Source organism: Aphelocoma coerulescens, chromosome 1A, assembly GCF_041296385.1.
Source record: "Aphelocoma coerulescens isolate FSJ_1873_10779 chromosome 1A, UR_Acoe_1.0, whole genome shotgun sequence".
Taxonomy (NCBI): domain Eukaryota; kingdom Metazoa; phylum Chordata; class Aves; order Passeriformes; family Corvidae; genus Aphelocoma; species Aphelocoma coerulescens.
The window spans coordinates 77,235,428-77,259,733 of NC_091014.1; the positions used below are offsets into that span (position 1 = coordinate 77,235,428).

The following is a 24,306-nucleotide window of genomic DNA, read 5'->3' on the forward strand; positions in this document are numbered from 1 at the left end:
CTGCTGTTAAGACAGTCAAGATAAATATGTAAATACACTGTGCCACGGAGTGTGCCAGAATTTCAGATGAGCTCCTTGAAACAGGTTACTTTTCCCCAGGCTCTTTCCACTCAGAAGTTCCTAAAATCACGTATTTCCCACAGCAGCAAAATGCAATTACCTCTGGGATGGACTGAAATTGCTGCTAACAAAAGAAATACTCCCCAAAACCTTGTAGTAGAAATTGAAAAGTGACAGTGACATGAAATACACTGACATTTAGTCAGGCCAGAGTATGAATAATCTGATGGAGGCTGCTAAAAACCACAGCTGAGCAGGACTATGGTCTCTGTCTCTTCCACAGTAGGATACTCTTTCCAAACAACTTGTGGAAAGAAGGTCAGTTGTTGATATCTAATAGAAAAACCTACTGAATTATTATCTGAAATAGCCTTTGGAGTCCTACTGCATTCACATTCTGCATGTAAAATATTATTTACTGTAAAGATAAATCCAGTATACAGCACTTAATATTGTACATCTGAAAATAGATTAGTGGTTTTGAAATACTTGAACATGGAATGTTGGTTTCCACCATGATCCTGCTGTGGGAATTGAGACAGATATTTGAGACAGGTACTACAGTCCCTTTATGTTCCACCAGAACAAAAAGACATTTGAACCATTTTTGGTGCTCACATTTGAATGCACAGAACTGAAGCCCTTACCACTGAAGAAAAAGGCTTGCATTACACAGTGAAACCTCCTGACAGGCAAAAGCAACACGTTCCATCCCACAGCTGTTCAATCCTGGTCTCTATTTACTGTAGCAGAATATATATACACCTATATATACACACACACTGTTATATATAAATTGCTCTGTGGTATATATAAGAATATATACATTTGGTATTTATATTTAATTGATCTTCATATATAAAAGTATATATACTTTTTAAACTTATATTGGCAGTCAGTGGAGGACCTCCCTGTGCTGTTAAAGAAAAACTATAAAATCATAAACAGTAATTTTTCTGAACAGCTCACTGCTTAAGACAGGGACTTAAATATGCCTGAAACATGCATAGTTTGAAACAGCAAGGCAGTGTAAAACAAAACATTTTTATACTTCATTGAGTTCCCCCTTATTTTTCTCTCTGATCTTGCTTTGCTTCATCAGATTTACTCTAGGAAACATCTAGTCTACTGCATCAGGTCCCAGCATCAGAAGTGACCACAGTGAGCAAACCAAGAGAGGAGACAAAGGCAGAGAGCTGCTCCTGTGGATGTCTCACTCAGCCCTCACATCCCCACATCACTGAATTGCCAGAGATCCTGTCAGAGCTGAGTCAAACCCGGGCTCATGGATGCAGAGCAAGGGGCAGTGAGTGCCTCTTTACATCCCTGATGGATCAGGATCAGAAAGACTCTCTAAGTTCACATCTTCTCCACACACAGACACCCCCAGAAGACCTTCACTTTCACAAGCAAATTAAATTCTCATGGTTTTGCCTTTAAAACAAACCATTATATCCCAAAGATGGACATAGAGCTGTTTGAGGAGGCAGAACATCACCTGCCAGAATGCAGCAGCACTGCCCTCCTGCAGACTGGAACTCACCACATCTTCCTGGGGGACTGAAATTCCAATACATAAAGGACCTCTGAGAAGGTGAATGGGGGATGAACTCTCTAACAAAAAATATAGCTTTTAAGAAAAAGTGAAATATTTCATTTCTGAAACTGCCTTTTGATCATTATAGCCTTTGGTTTTAACCACTCTGGTGTCTCCTGCCAAGTATGGTTTACTGATGACACATCATCATGGCACCAGGAATGGACTTGTTGATAAGTTAAATAATGGGACTACTTTCAGACCATTTTTATAGCTGAAAATTCTCATGGCATAAAAGAGTCATCATACAGTTATTTCACTGTGGAAAACTGTTATTTTTCTTAGAATAACTTTGAACTCTGTAACTTTTTGGGAAGGGGGTTGTTTTTCAAATAAAACCCGGCTTCCTTTCTTCCCCAAAAAACTCAGCTTGTATTAGCTGGAATGATACCAAATCCACAAAGATATGTATTCAGACAGATTGTAAATTTAGCTAGAGCATTTATATGTTACTAAATCCAAACAAAGATCTAAAGCAAGATGCAAAATATCACACACACAAAAAAAAAACCTCGAAAAGATATGGAGTGGGATTTTTAAAGCTGAGCAAGGGACTCAGCCACACAAGTTCGAAAGAAATTGATTAATTATGTGGTTGATAATCTTGGTTTATATGCCAAGTTAAATCCTGATATAACTTCATTGTCTTCAGTGGAGTTGCACTGCAAATGTAATTGACAGATAGCCATGATTCTTCTCCAAGAATAACTTCTAAGGCAGAAGTTTTAAACATGAGTGAATGAAAGTCCTGTGCCAAGTTCTACCCTAATTTATACCCTGTACAAACCAGCTGACTTGGAAGCGAGGGTGTCAGGAAAGGCAGGAGGAGACAGGAGTCTGTTCTTGCTTCGCTGGGACGTTACCTCAGTTCCCTTTGGTGATGGTCATGTCTCCAAAAAGCACAGCAGGAATCCACAGAGCAGTTTGGTGGAGATTCTTTCCTTCCAAGCCTGCAAGCTCTTCTATTTCACAAGCAGTAAGTGTCCAGGGAAGAGCCTGGACTAGTCTCAGTGGAGGGCTGTGAAATTCACTCTATTAACTACTGCATCAGACTCTTGGCTGCTTCAAAATGAATTTGAGGATGAACACTGGAAATGGCCATTTTAATATGAATATTGGAATTAGTCACTTACTGTAATCAGAAAATAATGTGTTTCAGACAGTCTCAGCCTCAATGTCATTTGGAATCAAAACCCAGCATTTGGATTGGTTTTTTTTCAGTCCCTTGGCCTATTTTTGGCTCATTATTAGCATTAGAGTTAAGCATGTCTAAGTAAAACTGACTGGTCAAACAGTACACACAGCTTTGCTCAGGTGAGAGGGAATTAATGCCCATCTCAACTCATCTTTTATACAACATTACTAAGGCCATGGGGGAATTTGATTGCTTTGCCCAAAGCATCATTTAAGTCAGCAGCAGAAATCTGACTGCTACAGCTCTAAGTGTGGTGAATTGCTGATGTCCACACTCCTGATTCTTCTGCTGGCAGAGTTATTTTACAGAAGAGTGATGTCATCTGGCAGTGAGTGAGCTCAACATAAACAGTGTGGCTCCACAGTAATACCCCTGCTCTGGGGGATCATTGCTGGGGCAGGAGGCACGAGCCAGCAAGTTGGTCTCCAGACTGACAGCCCAAGCACTTGGATGCCCTTCCCAGCTCTTTCCTCATCGTCTATTTTCAGTCAAATCAGGCAGCAAAGTCACATACATTGTTTTAATATTCAGCTGGATGTCAGAGGCCCATCTGCTAAGCACCCCTAATGAGGCAAAAGTGAAGACATTTCCCGTCCAGCATAGTCTGCAATACTTGTAAACAGAACAGCCTCTGGATCAAGAGCATCTCACGTTCCCCATCTGTGCAATGCAGCTAGCTGCTAATCTTGAGCCTCATAAAAATGTGTGGAAGTGAAAAGCTTTTAGGATGGGCTGTGACCACTGCCATGAAAGAGAGCAGAAGTATTTTGGAGGAATTGGCTGGGTCAGAAGCAGGGAGGCTGAGCAGAGCCAGCCTTGGAGGAGCAGCAGTTCTGCCCAGCCCCAAGAGCACGTGGCTCTGAAGCTGATAGTTCCCCACTCACTGGGGTTGTGCTCAGGGGGTATTTTCTTCCCTTCACTGGGTCCAAAGAAAAGTAAAATACTTACAAAAATGCTTTATTGGCAGCAGTGCCTAGCAAGTGGCTCACTGTGCTTTCTGTGCTCCCCACTGAGATCTGCCAGCAGAGAGACTAATTGCCATCTGACTCTGTGCATGGCAGCCACCTCCCACCCTTCCTTTCTTTAGCTCAGCTCCCTCCTAAACATGTAATTATTTATGGATCTGCATGTGCTGGAGGTAAATACAGCCTAGCTTTCCCCTTCTCACCAGAGCTTACACCTGTGATCTCTTAATTCTTCCCCTCTGCAGCACTGCACACCTGAACCATTTTATCCTGTGTACATAACCGTGGGTTTCTCCTCCCAGGCTCATCTCAGTAGCTCCAGTCCAGTTCTACTTTTACTTCTTATGGTATGTCACCTTTGGGCACCTCCAAAATCAGCTCTTCTCCCTCTTTTCCTTCAAAGCTGCTTCTCTCCATGACCTGTCTTAGACGTGCTTGACAGATTTCTAGTCCCCTCCATCATTTCTACACTCCAGCAATTTCCATCTACAGCTACAAGGTTATCATAACTAAGTGGACCGTGTTTAAATATATATATAGTTGGACAGGTTCTTCTGCCTTTTCTCTCTCTCTTCATTAGCTTCTCCAGGTCCAGGCACAGGCTCAGGCACTTCCACACAGGTGGCCCACCACTGCTTCCCCTTCACAGTATGGCTGTCAAAAAAGAAAGCATTTCTTAAAGCTGTCCTTGACTAAGAAGATGGTAAGAGCAGTTAGAGAAGAGTCATGACCAAACTTTCAAAACAACAAGATGCTTGAACTGTTCCAGCTCAGATAAAAGGTGCAAAAAAAAGTCCTGGTGCAACATCACTGTGGATGGAAAATAAGCTATAAAGAGGTCATCTTATTTTCATGTGACATTCAGGTTAAGGGCATGACTTGAAGAGTTACTTTGACTAAGAATTGCCACATCTACTCGGAGGAACAAGGACAGCATTTCAGCAAAGCCTAAGCAAAAACATCAAAAGTAGAATTTCCTAAGGAAAATAGAAACTTAAAATAATAGCAACTTCAAATTGCTTCTTGTGTGGTGATCTCATTTCCTTAGGATCAGCTTCTTATTACCCCTCCAAGTATAAGGCCTAGTTAATCTTCTTTAATATTCTGATTGTCTGATTAAGCAAATCTTAATTTGTTGGATTTGTTCTGCAGGCTGTTGCCTAATCCTCCTCTTGGGCATAGAAGTCTGGGGTGTAGGACATTCTCCTGGCTTCAGTTTTGAAAAGGATCAGAACACCTTTTACTGTCCACCTGCAACCAAAAGAAGAATGGAACAATTGTATAGGTCTGATGGCAAGGGAAACTTTTCCTGCTGCACTCATAGCTAGTGCAGTGATATCTCTGGCTTCATTTGCAGAAAGGGTTTTGGATGGTTTGCAGTGGTAAATGATTCATTTACATCACTAGAAATTCAAAGTGCTGCTTAGTTTTAAATTCAAGAATAATCAAAGCCTATGTAAGTTGTTTTTAAAGGGTTTAGAGGGATAGAAAAAAATTAAATACAAGAACATGAATAGCAAGATCTTCACCTATAAGCTGAAACTAAGAACTACCTGTCCAGTGCTCCAAAATCTAACCTTTTTTTTTCTATTTCTGTGAATTGATTAATAGCATGTGTGGACCATTGGTTTAAAATATTTTATCTGTTTGCTTCAAGTAGGCAAAACATGGAAGTTAAACTGTTATGAAGAAGGCATGCCAAAATAGTGAAGGCAGCTATTTAGCCAATTATTTCTGCCTTACAAGGTTTACAATCCGAAAGCAAGTCTTCAAGAGTAAAATTGTTTTGAACAACCCTCATTTTGAAGTGTCAAAGCTGGTTCCAAAACTGCCAACTCTTTTTCCACTGGTTATGGGAAACCTGAAGCATCCAAAGTAGCAGCTTTAATGTTGCAAAAAGTTCTGCTTTGGTTTGGTTTTTGTTTTGTTTTGTTGCCCCCCTCCGAAAGTGCGAAGTGGGCCACACACACTGACTTCTGCTCACAGTTCAGGGGAGCTGCTACATGTCCACTCACATGGAAAACTTTGCTGGGAAAGCTTTGAAAAACCTGCTGAGTTGATGTCTTGTCCTTCTCACCCGAAATCTCTTTGTCCCTCCAGCTCTCGTCGTGCGCTTCCTGACCAAGAGGTTCATCTGGGAGTACGACCCGACGCTAGGTAGGTTATTGTGTCCTGGAATGGCACAGCTGAAGCCATGGAAATCACAGAGTTAAAATTCCAAGCCTCAGTCAGCCTTGAAGTTTGCTGTGAAAAGCTTCTCTATGGTCATTTAAAGCTGGAACAAGTTGTTACCTAAGATGGCAGAACAGAGAAGCAGTAACACTCAGACAAAAGCTGAGATATTGGATGAGGCACATTTCTGCCCACTCAGAAATCCATGGGAATTTTGCCATTGAAATCAATTGCTTTAATATTTTGCTCTTCAAATTGTTTAGTGTGAGATCAGTTTTCTGCTTTTGAATAACCCAAACATCTTCTGCTAGAGAGTAAGATCACTGGGGTACAGATCTTAAAAATTCATGGCCAAAAAAAGGTAGGTTTTTACAGTCAGTCTACCTAGATTTAGGTAATTTTTTTGTCCTCACTTTCAAACATACATTGTCTCTCAATTTTTGGGTGACCAGATAGGGGCACCAATCAAGTAAAGGGCATCCACATGTCCCTCCCACTGCTCCCACTAAGTTCTGTTGGGTCTGGCACTTTCAAGGAGCTGGCTCAGATATCTCAAAAAACCTGTCAAAGAGTTGCCCTGAATTAGAGGCTTCACTTAAAATTTCTGCCAAGGTCAGATTTCTTAGTCTTTCTTAAAATAGCATCTATTTAAATGCTCTGCACCAGAGCAAATCCAGGCCAAGAAGTCCAAGACAGGGCATTCACTTCTTAGAACCTCAGGACTAAGTGATTCACACACAAAGGGCTGGAAAGTTCCCTATTCTCCAACAATGTGTTCCTCTCTCCTTCCTAATATTTCTTTGCAGGCTCCAACCCAGACCATACAGTTAAATATCAATTTCTTTATTAATGTTCTTTCCTTAAAAAATCTCATTAAGGAAATAGAAAATGCCATAAACTTGCATAGCAGAAATGAAGTTTGATGTATTCTGTTACAGACCCCAGGCAGCCCTTTGAAAAAAGCAGAGTATCCAGGATCATACTAAGTATTTTTGTTTGGCAAAGTACAGCTATGACAGATGCTTAAAACTCCCACCTTGGGAAAATAAATCTCAGCACAACCTGAACTCAAATGCACTCTTTAATCTGCTACTATCAGTATATTCCTCAGTGAATTATATGTCACCTGCCTTGTGCTGCACAGTGGAATGTTCAGTAGAAAGTTGTATTAGTATTATTAGTGTTAGTACTTCACGTTTCTATCACTAGTACATCATTTTAAGAGCTTGACAAGAAGTGTGTACAGTCTTCTCTATCAGTTTAGTCCAAGTTCATCAATTTCTTCCAGGGACACTGCATGCAAAAGCATCCTTTTTGCCTTGTTTAAGCACACAAATGAAGTTGTTACAAGCTACAAGGTTTATGATTTTTTGCCCCATTATGAAGGCCCCATGCCCTTTTTGCTATACAAGATTTGACATTTGTTTCTGTTTTACAAATGAATGCAATTGCAAATTACCGTGCCCCTCAGGAATCTAATTGTCTTCTCTTTGCAGCTTTCGTGCAGGCAACAGTCTTATCTCAATAAACTGAAAATTGAATCTCTTCTGACTTACTGAGTTCTACATCCCCATTCAGTTTAGAGAATAATAGCTTAAATTGTGTATTGCAGTCACTGTGATGCTCAGCACTCCAGGTTGCTCTGAGGAAAAGGTTTGAGAAATTCAGAAACTAATAAACTCTTGGCAATAAATTCTTTCTTAATCACAGTAATCTCTGGTAGAAGCTGCTCACCAGAGTTTGTTTTGTAAGGTATTATTTTGTCAAACTACAGATCACAAAGAAGGTTCTGGAGTGTTAGAGGTGAAAAATTATTTTGGAATTGTAACCGCTATCCAAGCCTTCAGAGATCAATCAGAAAGGAACTGTACCTTGAAAAGCTTTGAAAAACAGTGCCTGAAAAACTGTGTTTTCTCTCTTTAGCATGGTCATCCTGCAGTGATTTGGGGTCCAATTATGTGTAAACATCTGAATTCACTGAAAGTTTTAGCAGAATAGATTAATTTCTTCTTAGCAGTCATGGACTGGCAGTTATGTGGAAAGAGGGATATCTACATGCTCAATCAATATAAAAAATTAAAGCTGTGTCAGTGAGAATCATTTCCTCTACAGGGAGAAATAAGCTGCTTTGTCAAGTTGTTCTAAAAGGACAGGAGTAAAACAGATGCAAACCATCCAGCTACTAAGCAACGGGAGGTTTTGCCAAAAATCACTGGGGCTGTGACAAAAACGTCAAATTTATAGTTTATTTCTTATGTCAAGTTTTCAACCACCCATTAGCCCTCTGATGCAAGCAATCCCCAGATAATTCCTATTTTTAGGAAAGCTTTCACCAAGCTGTTCAAGGCCTGATGGAAATTCAACATTAGCCTAAACTAAGCATCATATTAAAAAAAAAAAACCAAACCCTCTTCCTCTTTTTATTCAAGGGTGGCACATTTGAACTGGAAGGGAAAAAACACACCTTATAAATATTCTTTACTATTCTAACCTGCCAGCAGAAAATGAAGGGCCACATTTTTAGCAGCACCTGGATAGAATGCTGTACCTCCAGGAGCCAAATTACCAACCACAAAGTAACATTTTCTGGTGGGAGGAACGTCACTGAACTCTGCAAGCTTTGGAAAACAGAGCTGCTGCTGAAGTCAGGGCTTTGCAGCTCGGCCACTTCAGTGCAACGATTATCCAACGATGTTGGATCTGTGCAAACACTGCTAGGACAGCTGCATCTTCACAAAAGTGCATCTCACTCTGCTTTTTATTTAACTGTTCTCAGCCAAAGGGCAACAACCACAGCAAAGGTCATTTTCTGGGTAATCATCAGCCTTGACTTGTCCAGTATTTCTGTTTGACTGGCAAGTCATTGTCACCATCTTGGCATGGGGTTTTTGATTGCTTTTCCAAAAGGTGATGAATTCCTCGAGGTAGATTCCTACCTGGCATCATCAGGGTGAATGGGTTTCCACATCCATCTTCATTTACAGTAAATTGCAGCTATCTCACATTTCCAACAGAATTAGACAGAAGAGCTCTATGTAGAAATGGGCTGGAACTGCACATTTTTAAAAATACAAGCAGTTGTATTCTAAAATATTAAATACATGAAGAATTCAGCATTAAACTAGTCTTCTTTAGCTCATTAAATATGTACTGAGAAAGGGGATTGGGTTCCCACATGTATTCCACCAAAATTCATTAATGTTTACATGTTCTTAAATAGAACACAACTTTAAAAACATCTTAGCAAGCTCAGTGTGATGTTAGAAGGCCTCAAAATGCTTGTCCTGGTTAGGACACCACTTAAGCCACACTCTTATCATGAATGTGGGACTCCTGTGGACCTCAGTGGCCCCAGGGCTTGACACCATAATTTTCAAGGCTGCTGGGAATAGCTGCTCTCCCCAGTCCCAGCAAACTGCAGTAAGAGTCTGTATCTCAGCAATTCCCTCCAGGAGCTACTGGCAGTGCCCAGAATTTAGGGTGCCTTCACCTCAGCTCAGAGTTGGAGAGATGTTGTGGTTCACTGTGATATTTAATTGATTTTAAAATTGGAGATGCTGAATCAGAGTAATCAAGGGAACTGCTAAAAGGCAAAAAAAAAAAGAGGAGGAAGCCTGAAGAGCCATCACAGCAGTAGGCAGACAGAGGGCCTGCAGAGTACTTCAAGCATAGCAGCAAATTTCCTACCTCCATAAGCCATGAGATGCAGGGAGAACCTCCTGGATCAAATGATGAAAGAAGAAAATTCATCATTGCTACGGTTGAGTGCTTTTAAAAGTAATTTCTCAGCATTTCTCTGAGAACCCATTTGTTGTTCCACCAAAATGGGACCAATTTGCAAGAAAAAATGGGGGGATTATGAACTCTGTTTTGTCATTTGTTCTGGATTAACATGTTTATATATAGTTGGGAGAATCAGGGGGTTCTTGAGGCTCAAGGACTAAAACATCAGTTTTTGCTATGTAGGAAAAAGCCCCAAACAACTAAAACTCCAGGTGAATGCAGGAGACAGGCTCCTCTGTTCTTTTCTTATTCCTGTAACTGGTTTGTTACCTGCAATCTCTCTGCCTCTGTGTCTCACCTACAAAATCCTTCATCTTACAGAAGGATTGTAAATCCTTTGAGTATCTGATACTCAGATTTAAGACATGTATCAAAGGCACACAGAAACAGCAATCAAAGACTGGATTTGAAACAAAAATCTACTTATAACTTATCAGCAAACAAGGAAATAATATTTTTGTTGACCTTTCTAAAAGTATCTTGGCTTTCTCACAGTGCCCCTAGATTCTTTCTCTAGCTGTTCACACACTTCATACAACTTTGCTGATCCTCTGAAAAGAAAACTCTCTCTGAACATGCAATCAGTAGAACAGGGCATGACAGGCTGGCCTGTGTGTGAAGGCAGAGAGAGACAGAAAGCTAAGGGGTTTATTTAATTCAAACAGGATAGAGAGAAGACTTTTCACTACTTTAAAAGAGTAGAGGTAACTGTAAGAAATAGGGGTCTTCAGAATAATTATAATTTTACCAGGACTACTTGACTAGTAATGACATTTTGAAGAGTGTTGCTTCCGACTATATCCCAATTTCTTTACAGGTTTTTGTTCACTCTTTTTTCTCCTGGGAGAATTAAAAACTTGAACAGTGTCTATAAAGTCCTATCCAATGCAATACACAGACAGCCCATAAGAGACCCTCAAACATGGGTAAAATGTGTAGGTGTCAGGAAAGCAAGAAAGATAGGAGATAAAATTGTACAAGTTGCGTGAAGGAAGGAGACAGAAACCTCTCTTAGTACCCTGAATTCTCCCACAGAAGAAAACTGAATCTCCTACAGACGAGCTCAAGACTTGCAAATTTCACCACTGTGGCAAGAACAGCAGAAACAACTTTGTGAAGGTATTTACACTGGCAAGAAGGCTTTTCCCACTGGAAAACGTCTTGCAAGGATGATTATTTTTACATTAGAAGGGTAGTTTTGCTTACATCTGTAGCTGGGGGGTTCTGTTAGCAAAATAGTATCACTCAGGAATCACAAGGAGAGTTTGCAGATCCCATACATGATGTAAATACCATGGCAGAACTAGCAAGCAATGCTGGCCTGAGTTTGTTTTCTGCACTGGATAAATACAGGTCTGTAGGAACAACATAAACAACAGAGCAAAGTAGGAGTATATCCAAACTAGCTTTCATCAAAATGGTTGAGACCCAGAAACAGCTTAGCTGTGGGAATCAAGACCTCACTTGGAGCATTTAGTATTATTTATTATATATAATTCATCCTAGCAAGAGAAGATGCAAGAACCATCTTTTTGGGATAGCTTTGTGCCATTGAAGCCACGATAAAGAGCTCCAGTCCAAATACAGTTCTCTAGGATTGTCTTTGCTGTCTGATTTATTCAGCTAACACATTGTCTGGACAGCTGGAATACCATCTGAATACAAACTCCTGATCCCTGGGATTGCCTTCCCTGCTGCAGATCCCAAGTTAAAGAAACACATCTTTGTGTGTTGGATTTCTAGTTTTCTTGTGGCTTACTCAGCAAGTTTGTCTTAACACTCCTGAAGGTTTAACTGCCTGTCTCTAGCATGAAAATCCTACAGCAGCACAGCTGAGAGAGAAACTGCCCAGACAGCAAACAGAGCTTTTAACAGAGCAGCCCATAGTAAAATAAGTGTTTATAAATCATTAACTGATGGCCTCTTCAGCCCTTGGGTGTAAAGGTTGACAGCACTAGAAGCTAGGCAGCCTCCCCTCCCAGCCCTCTCCTCTTCCTGCTGCACAACAGGATAGTGCAGTCTGCACAGTGCTCATGATGGAAAAGAACCATTTTCTATAGGCAGAAAAAGAGGAGAGGGTTCTGCCATCATCTTGCAGAACTTTGCCTCCTGCATATTTCGTCTGAACACCCGTGTTGACAACTGCAGCTTATCCAAGCACAGGCTGAGAATACCACATGTGGTCCTGAGTGGGCCCTCAGCCAGAGTGAGGTGTGATGGTAACCAACCTTTTGGGGCTGGGAGGAATGGCTGCCAGCCTGTGCTTCAGAGACTACCATGACAAATGTGTAGACACTTCATAAATCACTGGGAAGCAGCCTTATTCTCCAGCCAGACTCCAGCTATTTGTATCCTCAATTTTTATTGACAAAATTACTCATTCCTTTGCCTCGGTGCTTAAGGGATTCAGTCCTCAGCAGTCTAGGTTGTGCCTTCTTATGCTTCATCCCATGCTTATATTTCTCCTACATCAAAACAGTAGAAACATTATTTAACTTGATATACATTTAATATGTTGCATCATTTTTACCATGCTCTTCAGCGGGGGGAATTTATACTGAATGTATTACAGCAATGAGCCATGAAAGTATTCCCAAGTCCTCTGAGGTGTTTCTAAGGAAATGGACTCATATGGCCTTAAGCACCTTAAAACACCAACTCTGGCTTCTAAAATTCTCAACAAAGGCTTGAAATGATGAAATTGTAATTGAGAGCAGCAACACAAGATGCTTGCAATAACATGGGAAGCAGTTATCTGAAAATGTGGTTTGTTTTCTTTCATATGAGTCTTGGGATGAAGATATTCCTGATGCCAGTAATAAAAACACTGCTTTTTTTTACAGTAGCTCAACAGACAGCAAAACTCAGGAATGGCAGTGGCTGTTCTTGCTATAGCTACAGCTGCAAAATATTTTGCCCCTACTTTTGTTGCTCATCATATTCTGAAATGTTTTCCAGATGAGCAGAATTTTCCACTGCTTGCCTCTGCACCTTCAGGAGAGAAGGCTTTTGTTTTACTTGTTTTAGGGGTGGGAAAAGTCTCACTGGTTAGTTCTCATTTATATTGTCAGAAATAAGGTGAAACTCAGCTTCACCAACAAAGACTTCTTGCAGCAATCAGACAAAAAGGCATAGCAAAATACGATTTATTTAGACTTAAATTTATCAGGGACGTAATTCCTACCAAGAACCAACATCCCTTCCAAGTGTTGGTGAGAAAATTAAATTTAAAAAAAAAAAAAAACCAAAAAAAAAAAAAAAAACCAAACCAAAACAACCAACAACTGTTTAAACCTTTGAGCTTACTCCCTACTTGTTAGCACTGCTCTGGCTTTATTGGTTTGGTTTTAGCATGCTTTGATGAATTCAGTTCCCAGGTACCTGCCCACGGTTTCTTTGCCTATCCCAGTAAAAGTTGAATGAAGACAGAACCTATAGGAAAGGAAAAGCAACACACCACTTCACTTCTCAAAAGAAACCCATTCTTCACATGCAGCAGAAAAATCATATTTGCATGCAGCAGAAGGTAACAAATAAAGACATTTTTCATTATTTTTAGAGTCCTCTTCAAGAAAACTATTCTACAATTTCTGTTTGGAGGCCAAAATGTTGTTTATCGAAAATACCAACACATGAAGAAAAACTGTTTTTTCTGTAGACTAGTTTTTAATCACTCATGTGTTCTTCCTAATAAGAGGAAATTCTACAGATGCAACAGATTCTCTCATGCCAAGATGAGAACTTTATAGTCTCGTGGGGCTATGCAAATACTAGCCATCTGTTACCTTCCCACTTTATTAGAAATAGGAAAACACGATAAAAACCAAACTGCTCACTAAGCCACAACCTAATCAAGTCTCCTTTCTCCTGGATTTGTTCTCCATACTTCACACTGCAGTTAGCTGGGTTTTTTGCATGTGTCCTTGCACAGAGCATCCTTTTGCCCCCCATGAGTCCCCACAGCACCTGAAGCTGCTTCTAAGGTCACCTACGAAAGGTCTCTGCCCATCTCCATGGACAGCCCTGCATCCAGCCTTGTGCAGAGGTTCATGCCTGCTGATGGCCCAAGGGCTGTTCCACCCTGTGCCTTCTTAGGGGTGTGAATAGGGCTGCTATGCCTCACCCAGCCTCGATTCACATAGAACAGAGACCTCTGAGAGCTTCACCTTGCACTGAAAACCAACTAAAAGCAGCTCAGCAAGCCAAGGCACACTCACTGCCTGCAGTGCCTCCCACGTGGCTCCTTCTGTGCTCAGCTTTAACCTGACTGGTTTGGGAACACCTGCAGCAACTCTGATTGCAGCAAACGTAGCCTTGGAGAGGGCAGCCAAAAATGAAGTTAGAAAAGAAACCTGTTTGCACATCACCTTGTGAATTCCAAAAGCAGCATTCACAGCATGTGAAGCAGGCTGGAGCCTCTAGACTTGGGTTCAATATCTCTGCAATCAACTCTTCTTTCATACATGTTTGGGTTGAAATCTGCAGCTTGACGTGTTTGTGTAGCATGGCCTTTGCACGTTAAGAGCACATGGCACCTGTGATGAGTGTACAACCTCCTGGAACCTTTCCTTCCCTGTTTCCTGACTCTTGGGGTTGCACATGCACAGCACAACATTGAAGAGTCCGAGTCAAATTATCAGAGTCACAAAGTTTCCTTTCAGAAACTTAATTTTTACTATTTTTTTCTTCTTTTATACATGATAATCATGATGCAATGACCATTCATGGCATGTTGTTTGATGGCATTATCAACACATAACCCAACTTTGCTCATTTGGGGGTCTGTGGCGTTAATGAAAAGAGAGACACGTGAGGTTATGCTGCATTAGCAGTAGAAACATGTTCTAAATACACAAGGGTGGTACTGTGCTTACCATAAAACCACAGGTGGTGGCAAAATAAAAACCCTCCTGCAAGGTAAATAACAGAGGGAACACATAACAGCCAGATGCAAGCAAGAAAAATAAATTCCACTGTGCTTTGAGGAGAGCTGGGGTTGAGGAAGGAAGAAGGTAGGAGAGACTTTCTGAGTCAGGAGGATCCATTCAACTTACAGAGGCTTTCTAAAATGTGAAAAGTTCCTGAAGCAGCAAAGAAATGCAGAGGGGGACAGACTTCACAGAAGGAGAACAGCACCAGGGTTAGTAATAGAAATAGAGGGGGTTTTTTAACCCAATGGGCTGTCAAAGTCACTGTTCTCAGATGTGACAGCCAGGTGTACTCAGATGGGTGCCAAAGATTGCAGGAGTCTAAATGAGTAGTGAGGTAACAACAAAAACACCCCAAACAGAAAACAGGAACCTTTATTCTGTTAACAGAACTAATTATGGGGAGTTTTTGTCCTTTAGATGTACTGCTCCACTGCCATCCAAGAGGACTTTAACCATGACTTAAAAGTTCATGGCTGTTAGCTGAAGTTTTTGGTCTGAAAACTCTGCTGCAGTCATTACACAAAAGGTCTTTCTCTAGATCTCTTGCCTTTCTTGGATCCATCTGGCTGAAAACCACCATGAGACCAAAGTTTCTTAGAGCGTTTTTATGTGTCCTTGTTTTATTAACCTTTCTTGATGAAAAAAAATCAACTGAAATTCTGTATGGAAAGAGAGTTTGTGTCCCTCTGTACCTAAAAGCAAACAAGAGACCAGGCTGTTCCTTAAATTTGGCTGTAAAATGTCGTTGCTCCATCTCAGCTGGTTTACCTACTCCTAAATTTCAAGAAGCACCTCCATGCAAATATTTCATTCCAGAGCTGTGACATACCCCAATAGATGTATGTTCAAAATAAACAGGTATTGAAAACAGCTTTTTACATCACTGCAACTATAACCCAAAAGCTAGAAATTAATTGCCAGATAATAGCTTTTCTCTACAAAATACAGTGTTCTGGAACAAATATATTCAGAAAAACAGGATAGTCCTGGACAAAACAAAGGTTTGAGAGATGACCAGCCAAGTTTCACCAGGCCAAAACTCTGGTAAAAATACCACAATAAGCATAGTACAAGGATGTGATGTGATGTGGTCGAGCTGTGACTGATTATTTCATCCATGGACAGCCTCTGGATCACGGGCTTCAAAGTTTTCCCTACATAAGTAGGTTTTGTTCCTGTATTTTTTTTTAATCATACTTCTCAGAAGAATAGGGATATCTGTAATATGCTTATCAACACCAAGAGCCCCCAGGGAAGCTGGTTTATTTTTTTTTCCCTCCAAAATAACTTTTTCCATAACTTTTCAGCAGCTGTGGTGATTTGAAAGATTTACTCAGTTGCTATTAATGAATTATTGTGGCTCAAAACCAAACCAACTGCTACCATCTCCAACATGATCCTCAGGCCTTTTGACAACTCTAAATATATTTGAAATAAACTTTAATTTTTCAAATAATGGAACTATGAGAACCAAGAGTGCTTTGCACAGCAGGAGTGCTGGGAGACTTCAGCTTTATGACCAGGAGCCACTCTGGAATCTGGCATCAGCCACACTCATCATCAGCACCTTTGAGCCTCTTACTGGGAATATGACTGGAAGCACAGCACGCCCCCAGACCAGCAAGAACGGGTCAGATTTACTTATTTATATCGAAGCAGAGCAAATAAATCTGACTATTTCCACAGCACTGCCAGCTTCAGACAGGCTCAGTCTGTACAGCAGCTCCCTGACTCTGCTTTGAGGCTGGCAGGGTTGACACCGAGCTTGTGGTGAGCAAAACACAGCTCCGTGGTGTTTGTTCCACCTGTGAGGGTTTACATAGCTATAAAGAGAACATATAGGCAGCACCTGGTGCAAATCACAATCTGACGTGCAGGAAGTTGCCCAAAATCATCCTGAGAGCCACTGGTAGAGTGTTAACACCTTGCTTTTTCTACTTAACTGTGATGACAGAGGCTTAAGACTTTCACAGCCTGGATTCATCTGACCAATTTTAGACTTCCAAGTACTTTTAAGGGGCAGTTTATTCCAGGAGAGAGCTCAGGCAAGCTATATTGCACCAGCACCTATTTTATTTCATCAGCTCTAATAGGAGTCAAGGGTGCTTAGCTGAGACACAGACACCTGTGTTGTCAGTGGTTTCAGTCAGGGGTCCAGCAGTTATCTCAAGCCCTGTAATTACTCTCTGGCTGCATGTCTAAAAAAAGAAGAAAGGAAAAAGGAAAAAAAAAAGAAAGAAAAAAAAGGCAGTACCACAAGGAAAATGATACTAATAAATCCCAAAGCAAGGCAGTGTTTTTGTGAAGTACCATGGGATCAGTGTGAGCAGACTGGAGCTCACATCTTCAGGGCTCATAATTTACAAGACAACCAGATTCTTCAGATGTTTCCGTTCCCTTGAAGGAGAAGCCATGTCTGTGATTACACCAAAAATGCTTTCAACGTCCAGCTGTTTTACACTCCTCATTAAAATTCACCCAGCTACCACACATTCCAAAGCACAGGAACAGACACACATTTACTAAGATTTATTTACACAAATCCGACCTAAATCGGTGCTACTCATCCAAGATCAGATTCCTTTCCAACATGAGCAGCCAAAGCAAGTTAAACTTGCAACATAAAGCGCCGCCACGGCCCTATTTTGAGAATTCAAGTATCAGTTAAGATTCATGCTGCTTTTGCACAGTGAGAAAAAGCCTATTCCTCAATATTTATTCTCCCATTTCATAGAGAAGATCTGTATAGCCTACCCCATCCTGCCTCCTAAGGAGGACATTTCACACATACCCGGCAGTCGTGGCTGGGTGAGCCACGTTTCTCAGCTTCTGTGGAAAAATTCTCAGCAGCCACTCGTCATGCAGGGCCAGATGGTTGAAGGCATATAAGCACTGCAAAGCCTTAGCAAGTAAGGAGCTAAAATCACATTGCTTACTCAGAGAGCCCTCTCTTCTCCACAGCACCCTCCCCCAAAGAAGCAAAGCAGAAGTTCCTAAATAACCTCGAGCTTGGAGTACTACACAGGGAATCCTGAACGCTGAAATAACTCACTGAAGGTGCATCACTGCAGCTCTCACACTGAAGGAGTGTTTCCTGCTTTTTCTGCATTCCCTGAGGGAATTGCTGCACATAGGAGGGTGTGTGGAAGGGACAGATGAGACACACCACCAAGAGACTTTGCTATACCTTACTCTGCTGTGTAGGTGTAGCCTCAGGATCACAAAGGGATGCTCCAACTCCTTCAACAGCCTGGAAATACTAACCAGAAGGGGTATTTGCAGCCTTTCAGAAAACCCAATCTTCATGGCCTGAAACCCTACAGCAAGATTGCTTGCCATCTGCCCAAGTAAATTGACCATTTGTCCTTATTAGAGACAGCTGGGCAATTACAGCAATTAAGGTGGCAGAGGGAGGGAGTGGGACATTTTTGGTTTGGGAAGAGACTGTTTGCAGCACTGACAGTATTGAAACCTTCCTGATGATGAAGAGGTACATCATGAAAACAGGCATTCACCAAACATGAGCCCTTCCAGAAGTTCAAGTTAAAGAAATGCATTTCCTAAAAGATATCCTTCTTTCCTATTGAAGAGATTTGTACCAAATGAAAGACTTGTGTTTCTGACAATGCAAAGCATTCATAGTCACTGGCCAGACTTTTACAGCACACATATTTGCCTTTTGATATAGGACATCTGTGAGCTAGCAGCAGTAATAAATCTGAATGTTAGCACAGATAGTTTTCCATGTTTTAGGTCAAATGCTATCAAATTTAGCTTATCAGCTTATTAAGATAAAACAAGCTCCTTTGTCATTAGTTTTCTGATTAGTTGCCTGGTTCCAGAACCTGGGACTGTAAATAGGTTTATTTTTTCCTATGGCATAGTGTAAATGCTTAATGCCCACTGGTTATCCTTATAAATCATAAGCAGGGAAATCACTGCTTGATCCCTTGCTAGAAGAGGGGAATGTGATGATTTCAGCATGTTTAAAACACACATTCCTAAAATACCTAACTGGTCTGTAATTTTTTCACAGTACAAGGCCTGAGCTTAGTGGTTAGGTTCCTTGATCTGCAACCATACTGGTTTTGATCACCAAGCTATGCAGTGACAGGCCTGTTGAGCTGGATATTTTGAGAGCTGCGGTATTGTCTTCCATAGGTAGCAGCCTTTCCTAGGAGGAAACATGAAAAATGGGATACAGCTCTGCAGAGCTCTCTGCCACAGCAAACTGTCCTTTGTTGGGTGCAGATTGCAGTGTCCACCAGCCTTTTGCTGGTCTAACTCATGGGGAAGAAAAAGTTGTGCCCTGTGGAGAGAGGTAAAAGTGTTGCTGTTGTAAAAAAGAGGACTTGAGTGTGCTCCAGAATGGCTGGAAGAGCTCCAGCAAAGAAAATTTAGTCAAACTGTGTGTCACATCTCAGCTCTTGTGCTGGGAGATCTGTGAGGAAGATTAAAAGAAAAAGAGAGAGAGAAAATTACGTTCTTTTAGTACGTTTCACAATATGTGTTCTTATTTTAGAGTCGACATACCGTCACCAAGCTACCATTGATGATGAAGTGGTTTCCATGGAGATACTAGACACAGCTGGTCAGGTGTGTGGGTGCATGTGCTGCTACCCAGTTCCTTGGCTCGGGTACGCAGCAGGGGAGGGGAGCGTGGCGGTGGCAGCAGTGCGCCGGGGCCAGGTGTGCTGTGCTCTGGGGACACAGATTTGCTTCTGGGCAGAACCCCCCCATGGTTCCCCCATGCTGGATCCACGTCCTTCTGCAAGGGATGCTGCTTAGAGTTTTCAAATACTGGGAGAACAAACAAGTCAAGGGGCTTAACTCTGGTGATGCCTTAGGTTTTAACTTTCATATTTTTCAAATCGTGCACTGTCTGGTGTGTAACTCTGAAGTTCCTTGGAGCCTGTTCACTTCTGCTCTCTTCATGCCAGGTAGACACAACAAAGCCTCTCCAGGCCTGCTCTCCAAGGACACCCAGACCATCCCAGGCCCAAAGTGTATAAACCAACAGCTTCTGAAAGGGGGGGCAGGCTTGGGGAAATTACATCATTAACTGAAGCTTTAATTGGAGAGTTAACCCTGATATGCAAATGAACCAAACCTATAAAAGGGTGAAGAACTTGTGACTTGGGGTCCATCTTGGGGTCCATCTTGGCAGCAGCCTCTGGATCCCCAGGGGTACTTTTCAAGGCCCTTCAAATAGATACCTACCTTTATTCCCTTATTCCTGTCTAGTCTGTTTTTTAGGTGGCCACTTCAAGCATCACTGGGGGTAAAATTATTTTGTTGTCATGCCTTTGATTCAGGGCCGGCCCAGCAGCACGGCATTACTAGGCACAAAGTCACAATCCACTTCTACAGTCAACTGATGAGGCTTTACAACTTCAGTCAATGATTGTGACTAAAGTGAAGAGCAGATTTGTCATAGTCAGGTCTCCCTTCCTTTTAAAACAGGGCAGGTGCTCACCCTGCACAGGCCTGTGCAGCTCATGGCACTGGGTGCAGTAGATCTCCTGTGCCACGTGATAAGAAAGGCGATGTGTGCAAAGTATAAAGTAAAGCAGATGTACACAGCTTTGGAGGCTTTGGAGGACCAACACCTCCCTGAAGGCCTTCCATCTTCATAAATCAAAGCCTTCCTAAGGCTGGTGTCTGTCTTTTCCAACAGGAGGATGCCATTCAGAAAGAAGGACACGTGCGATGGGGTGAGGGCTTCGTGCTGGTTTACGACATCACGGACAGAGGCAGCTTCGAGGAAATGCTGCCACTTAAGAACTTGTTGGATGAAGTTAAAAAGCCCAAAAACGTCACCCTGATCCTGGTGGGGAACAAAGCAGACTTGGATCACTCCAGGCAAGTCAGCACAGAGGAAGGTGAAAAGCTGGCCACAGAACTTGCCTGTGCTTTTTACGAGTGCTCTGCTTGCACAGGAGAGGGCAACATCATGGAGGCCTTCTATGAGCTCTGTCGGGAGGTGCGGCGCCGGAAGATGGTCCAGGGCAAGACTCGGAGACGAAGCTCCACCACCCATGTCAAGCAGGCCATTAATAAGATGCTTACCAAAATCAGCAGCTAAAAAAGCTGTCCTAAGCCAGAGAAGCATTTTAGAGCAGATTAGCTCGGAGTAGGGATGGGGCAAGCAGAGCACGTTTAATGAAAAATGGTCAAAGCTTTGCAATGAAAAAAAAAAAAGACAAACACCATCACTTTTTTGAGTAACACGGAGTTGTACTATTTTCCTGTTTTGAAATGCATTTAGCCACACTGTTTCTGACTAATGTGGGATAAAAAAAAACCCAAAACACCAAGAAAAAAAACAACAAACACCAAATGAACTCCAAAGGACTAGACAATTGTGGGGATTGGCAACCAAGAGAGAATCTTTTGCTTCTGTGTCAAGCAAGTCAGTAGTGCCTAAACATCATTTCCAGCCAGACTGCTGCTCAGTAGCCATTGGAGAGTAAGATTCAGCCCTCTGAATCAACAGCCATCATCAACAGTGCACCGACAACCATCACAAGCAGTGTTGTCCGGGACTGAGTACATGGAGAGGCTGCTGCGTTGTATCAGAAAGTTCACCTGACACCTTCACCAGCTCTAAGTTGGCTCATTGTGTGCTTTCACTCCAACTGTCCTTCCTTGTCATTTTTGTCAAGTCCATCGGTGTTGATGTTCTTAGCAAGGTATGCAAAAAATATAGGAAAGGTCTATTTCCTGGAGTGTTTAGCCAGCTAGACACACATTTCAAGAGAGCTGAAGTTCAGCTGCTCTTCCAGCTCCTCTGAAGCTGCAGAATTCTCAAGAAATAATCAGCTAGTCCAGTGGCATTTCAGCATTTCCCCCTCAAAGTGCAGTACTGTGCTTGGGGAAATGGGAGTATACGTGTTGGGAAATCAAACTGAAAAAAAAAGCCCCAAAAAACATATTACTATTGATTTAGCTGTGGGTAGTTTTTAGCTTTTGTTAATTTTTTGTTTTGGTCTTTTTTTCAATTCACTTAGTTCCTCTTAGTCTATCTTATACTGAAGAAGAACTGAATCCTTGGGAAGGCAAGTATTTAAAGTCTAAGCCCAAATGTAAATCAGATCTGAATGGCCTCTACCATATCAAAAGACCATAATTTTCAGCTGTTTAAACTTCCAGATGCTGCTTGGAGCACTCTGGGGCTTAAAGCAGTGCAGGTTTTTTGTGACTGTTACCAGGCACATTGACATGAAAGTGCATTTTATCAGATTTTGGTGCCTGGGATAAAAGATGTCCAGTTTTTTCCTTCTCCCTCATCATCTCATTTAAGCCAGTTGCCAAGTTTTGCCTCCTGTCTAGTTGGTTTGTTAACTGCTAAAAGATGCATGAACTGAGATTGGAAGCTTTTCATTCAGATTGTGCTGGTCTCCCACCAGTGGCGTTGAGTCCCTTTAGGCAGCTCAGACTGTCAACATGTAGAACCACAGCCAGCCACAGGGTTGGGATGACAAATTAGCAGTGTTCTTCTTTGAGGAACAGCCCCCTTGTAGCAACTACTTACAGCTTTATTCTCCACTGCTTTGTACTTCGTGTGGTTATTTGCCTCTGTGAGGAAGTAACTCCAAAAGGCTATCAAATGCAAATTGCCACAGATGTAGGAAAGGGAGTAAATCTAGTTGGATAGCACTTTGTACAGTTAGAGGTAGCCATATAGGTGGTGGAACAGGCTGAAGAGGCAGGTATGTGTATCCCTGTGAACAGAGAAAATTTTCAAATTAGGACTTCTAGTGTAAGTATTCGCTTAAAGATATTTTACCAAAGTACATTTTTTTAAACTTTCATTTTTAGCCAACCAGCAAAGAACATCACATTCAGATGTATATTTTATTTGTGCTGTTGTTTGTTTTCTCTGCTCCTGTATTCTAGATGGTAAAAAACTCATGTCACTCTCCTGGCATCAGTGTCTATATTTTGGTCCTCATGTTCACGTGTGTTGCTGTACATCGGCTGGACACACTGCAATGGAAACTTCACCGTGTGCTTCTCAGCAGGGGGTTCTTGCAACAGGCCTCTGTGACACACTTGTTACCATACTATTCATCATATTATTGACTTTTTTTAAAAAAAGAAAAAAAATACAGAAAAAAATAGAGGTTTTGCCATTTTTAGTCCTGTTAGTAATGTAGAATCAATACAAGTGTAAAAGAGCAAGCTAGTGCCTGTTCACAAACCAGAATTGTTTAGCTGAGGGGCTGAACTTGCAAGCAATGTAGTTACATTAGGAGCCAGAGTGAGCATTTGCAAGCTGAAGCACTAAGGTTCTGTTATCTTTCAAATCAGAGCTGGTGCACTGTATCTGAAGTAAACAAAATCCTTACCTGGAACCCCATGGCAACACAGCTGAGTCTTTACTTTGGTATGCTAAGCAATTGATTCATCCCTCTCAGAAAACTTCAACAGTTCTTTATCTGAAAAACCTTTCATGGGGTTCATGTTGGAGCTGCATTTAAAATATAAAAAGGTTATAAATGAATGACAAGAGAAAATAATTAATCATATTCATGCTAGAAGAGTTGAAAGGAAGGGGAGGCTAAGTTACGACCCTCATACTTTCCAAAAGATTTCCAGCAAATTGTATCTTCTTCTATAACATCTGTATAGACAAATTATAAAATCCTGGTGAAAATAAAATGTTCCACTGTGCAAACATCCCTTGTTACATAAAGAACTTACAATAAAAATAGTAACATTCCTTTGCAAAGACTGAATTTGGAAACTGCCAAACAAGATAAACACTTGGGCAAAAAGGAGGCCGCTATTTTGTAACCTTTCCTCCAAAACAAACACAAAGTTTTTCACTTAATTGCTCATTGATTTGTTTTTCCCCTAAGCCAGTTCTACTATGGTATATTATAATCTGTTCATACATAGTGTTAAATGCAACTTCATTTACTGTTGCTCACAATTTTGCAACGTATTACTGGCTATGCTATAAATCTGCCATATTTCCATAATGTGCAAATCGAGCCCAAAATTGCCCAAGCATTGAAAAGGCCAAGTGCAGCATGAGCCCACATTCAGCAGCCTTTCTGCAGCAGACATCAACGGGTTAAGTTCTGTTTCTCCTGCTGCTGGTTAAGTGTATGTATGTGACACTAACATTAAACTTCTCTCCTCTGCCCGCTGCCATTCCTGCGGAGAGAGGATGGGAAGGACAATAAACAAAAATGGGGAGGAAAGGTGAAAAGGATACTTGTTACCTGCAACAAGTTGATTGTCATTTATGAAGTTTTTAAATATTTATCTTCAATTGATGAAGAGTTAGTCATGCCCATGCTGCAAGACCTGGATCAGGACCCAAAACTTCCCTAGAACTTTGAGAATCTTCATACCTGGGGGTTTGGTGCAACTACAGATGGAAGTGAGGATCAGCCACTGGGTTTGCACATGGATCCAGACAGGTTGTCCCCAACCTGGGGGTGGTTGGATCTGGCAGTTTGCTACAAGGCTAGTTGATTTTTATATATATAATGATCTGTATGCATTTTTACATTAAAAATATGAAAGCTTGTGCTTGTAGATAATATATAAGAAAAGAAAATAAAAAATAAAAAGAAAAAATTGTGTTTT

General features: G+C 41.4%; 1 protein-coding gene and 1 long non-coding RNA gene across 6 annotated transcripts in view; one reads left to right on the forward strand and one right to left on the reverse strand.

The window, feature by feature from the left end:
- The window catches only part of RERG (RAS like estrogen regulated growth inhibitor), a 96,697-nt gene extending 73,269 nt beyond the window's left edge, over positions 1-23,428 (forward strand). For all 4 annotated transcript variants that reach the window (XM_069003584.1, XM_069003580.1, XM_069003581.1 and 1 more), the window contains 3 exons: positions 5,918-5,974; positions 19,226-19,299; positions 20,381-23,428. In XM_069003584.1, the coding sequence (XP_068859685.1) occupies positions 5,918-5,974; positions 19,226-19,299; positions 20,381-20,788 (539 nt within the window). In that variant the 3' untranslated portion in view covers positions 20,789-23,428. The remainder of the gene's footprint in view (positions 1-5,917; positions 5,975-19,225; positions 19,300-20,380) is intronic.
- Positions 849-18,034, reverse strand: LOC138104380 (uncharacterized). Of its 2 annotated transcripts, none has more exons than XR_011148048.1 (3): positions 17,891-18,034; positions 5,833-6,003; positions 849-5,068 (listed from the first exon to the last, which is right to left on the reverse strand). It is a non-coding gene; the product is annotated as an uncharacterized lncRNA (long non-coding RNA). The 2 variants fall into 2 exon arrangements; XR_011148047.1 differs by having other exon boundaries at positions 5,833-6,109.
- Positions 23,429-24,306: the final 878 nt, after the last annotated feature.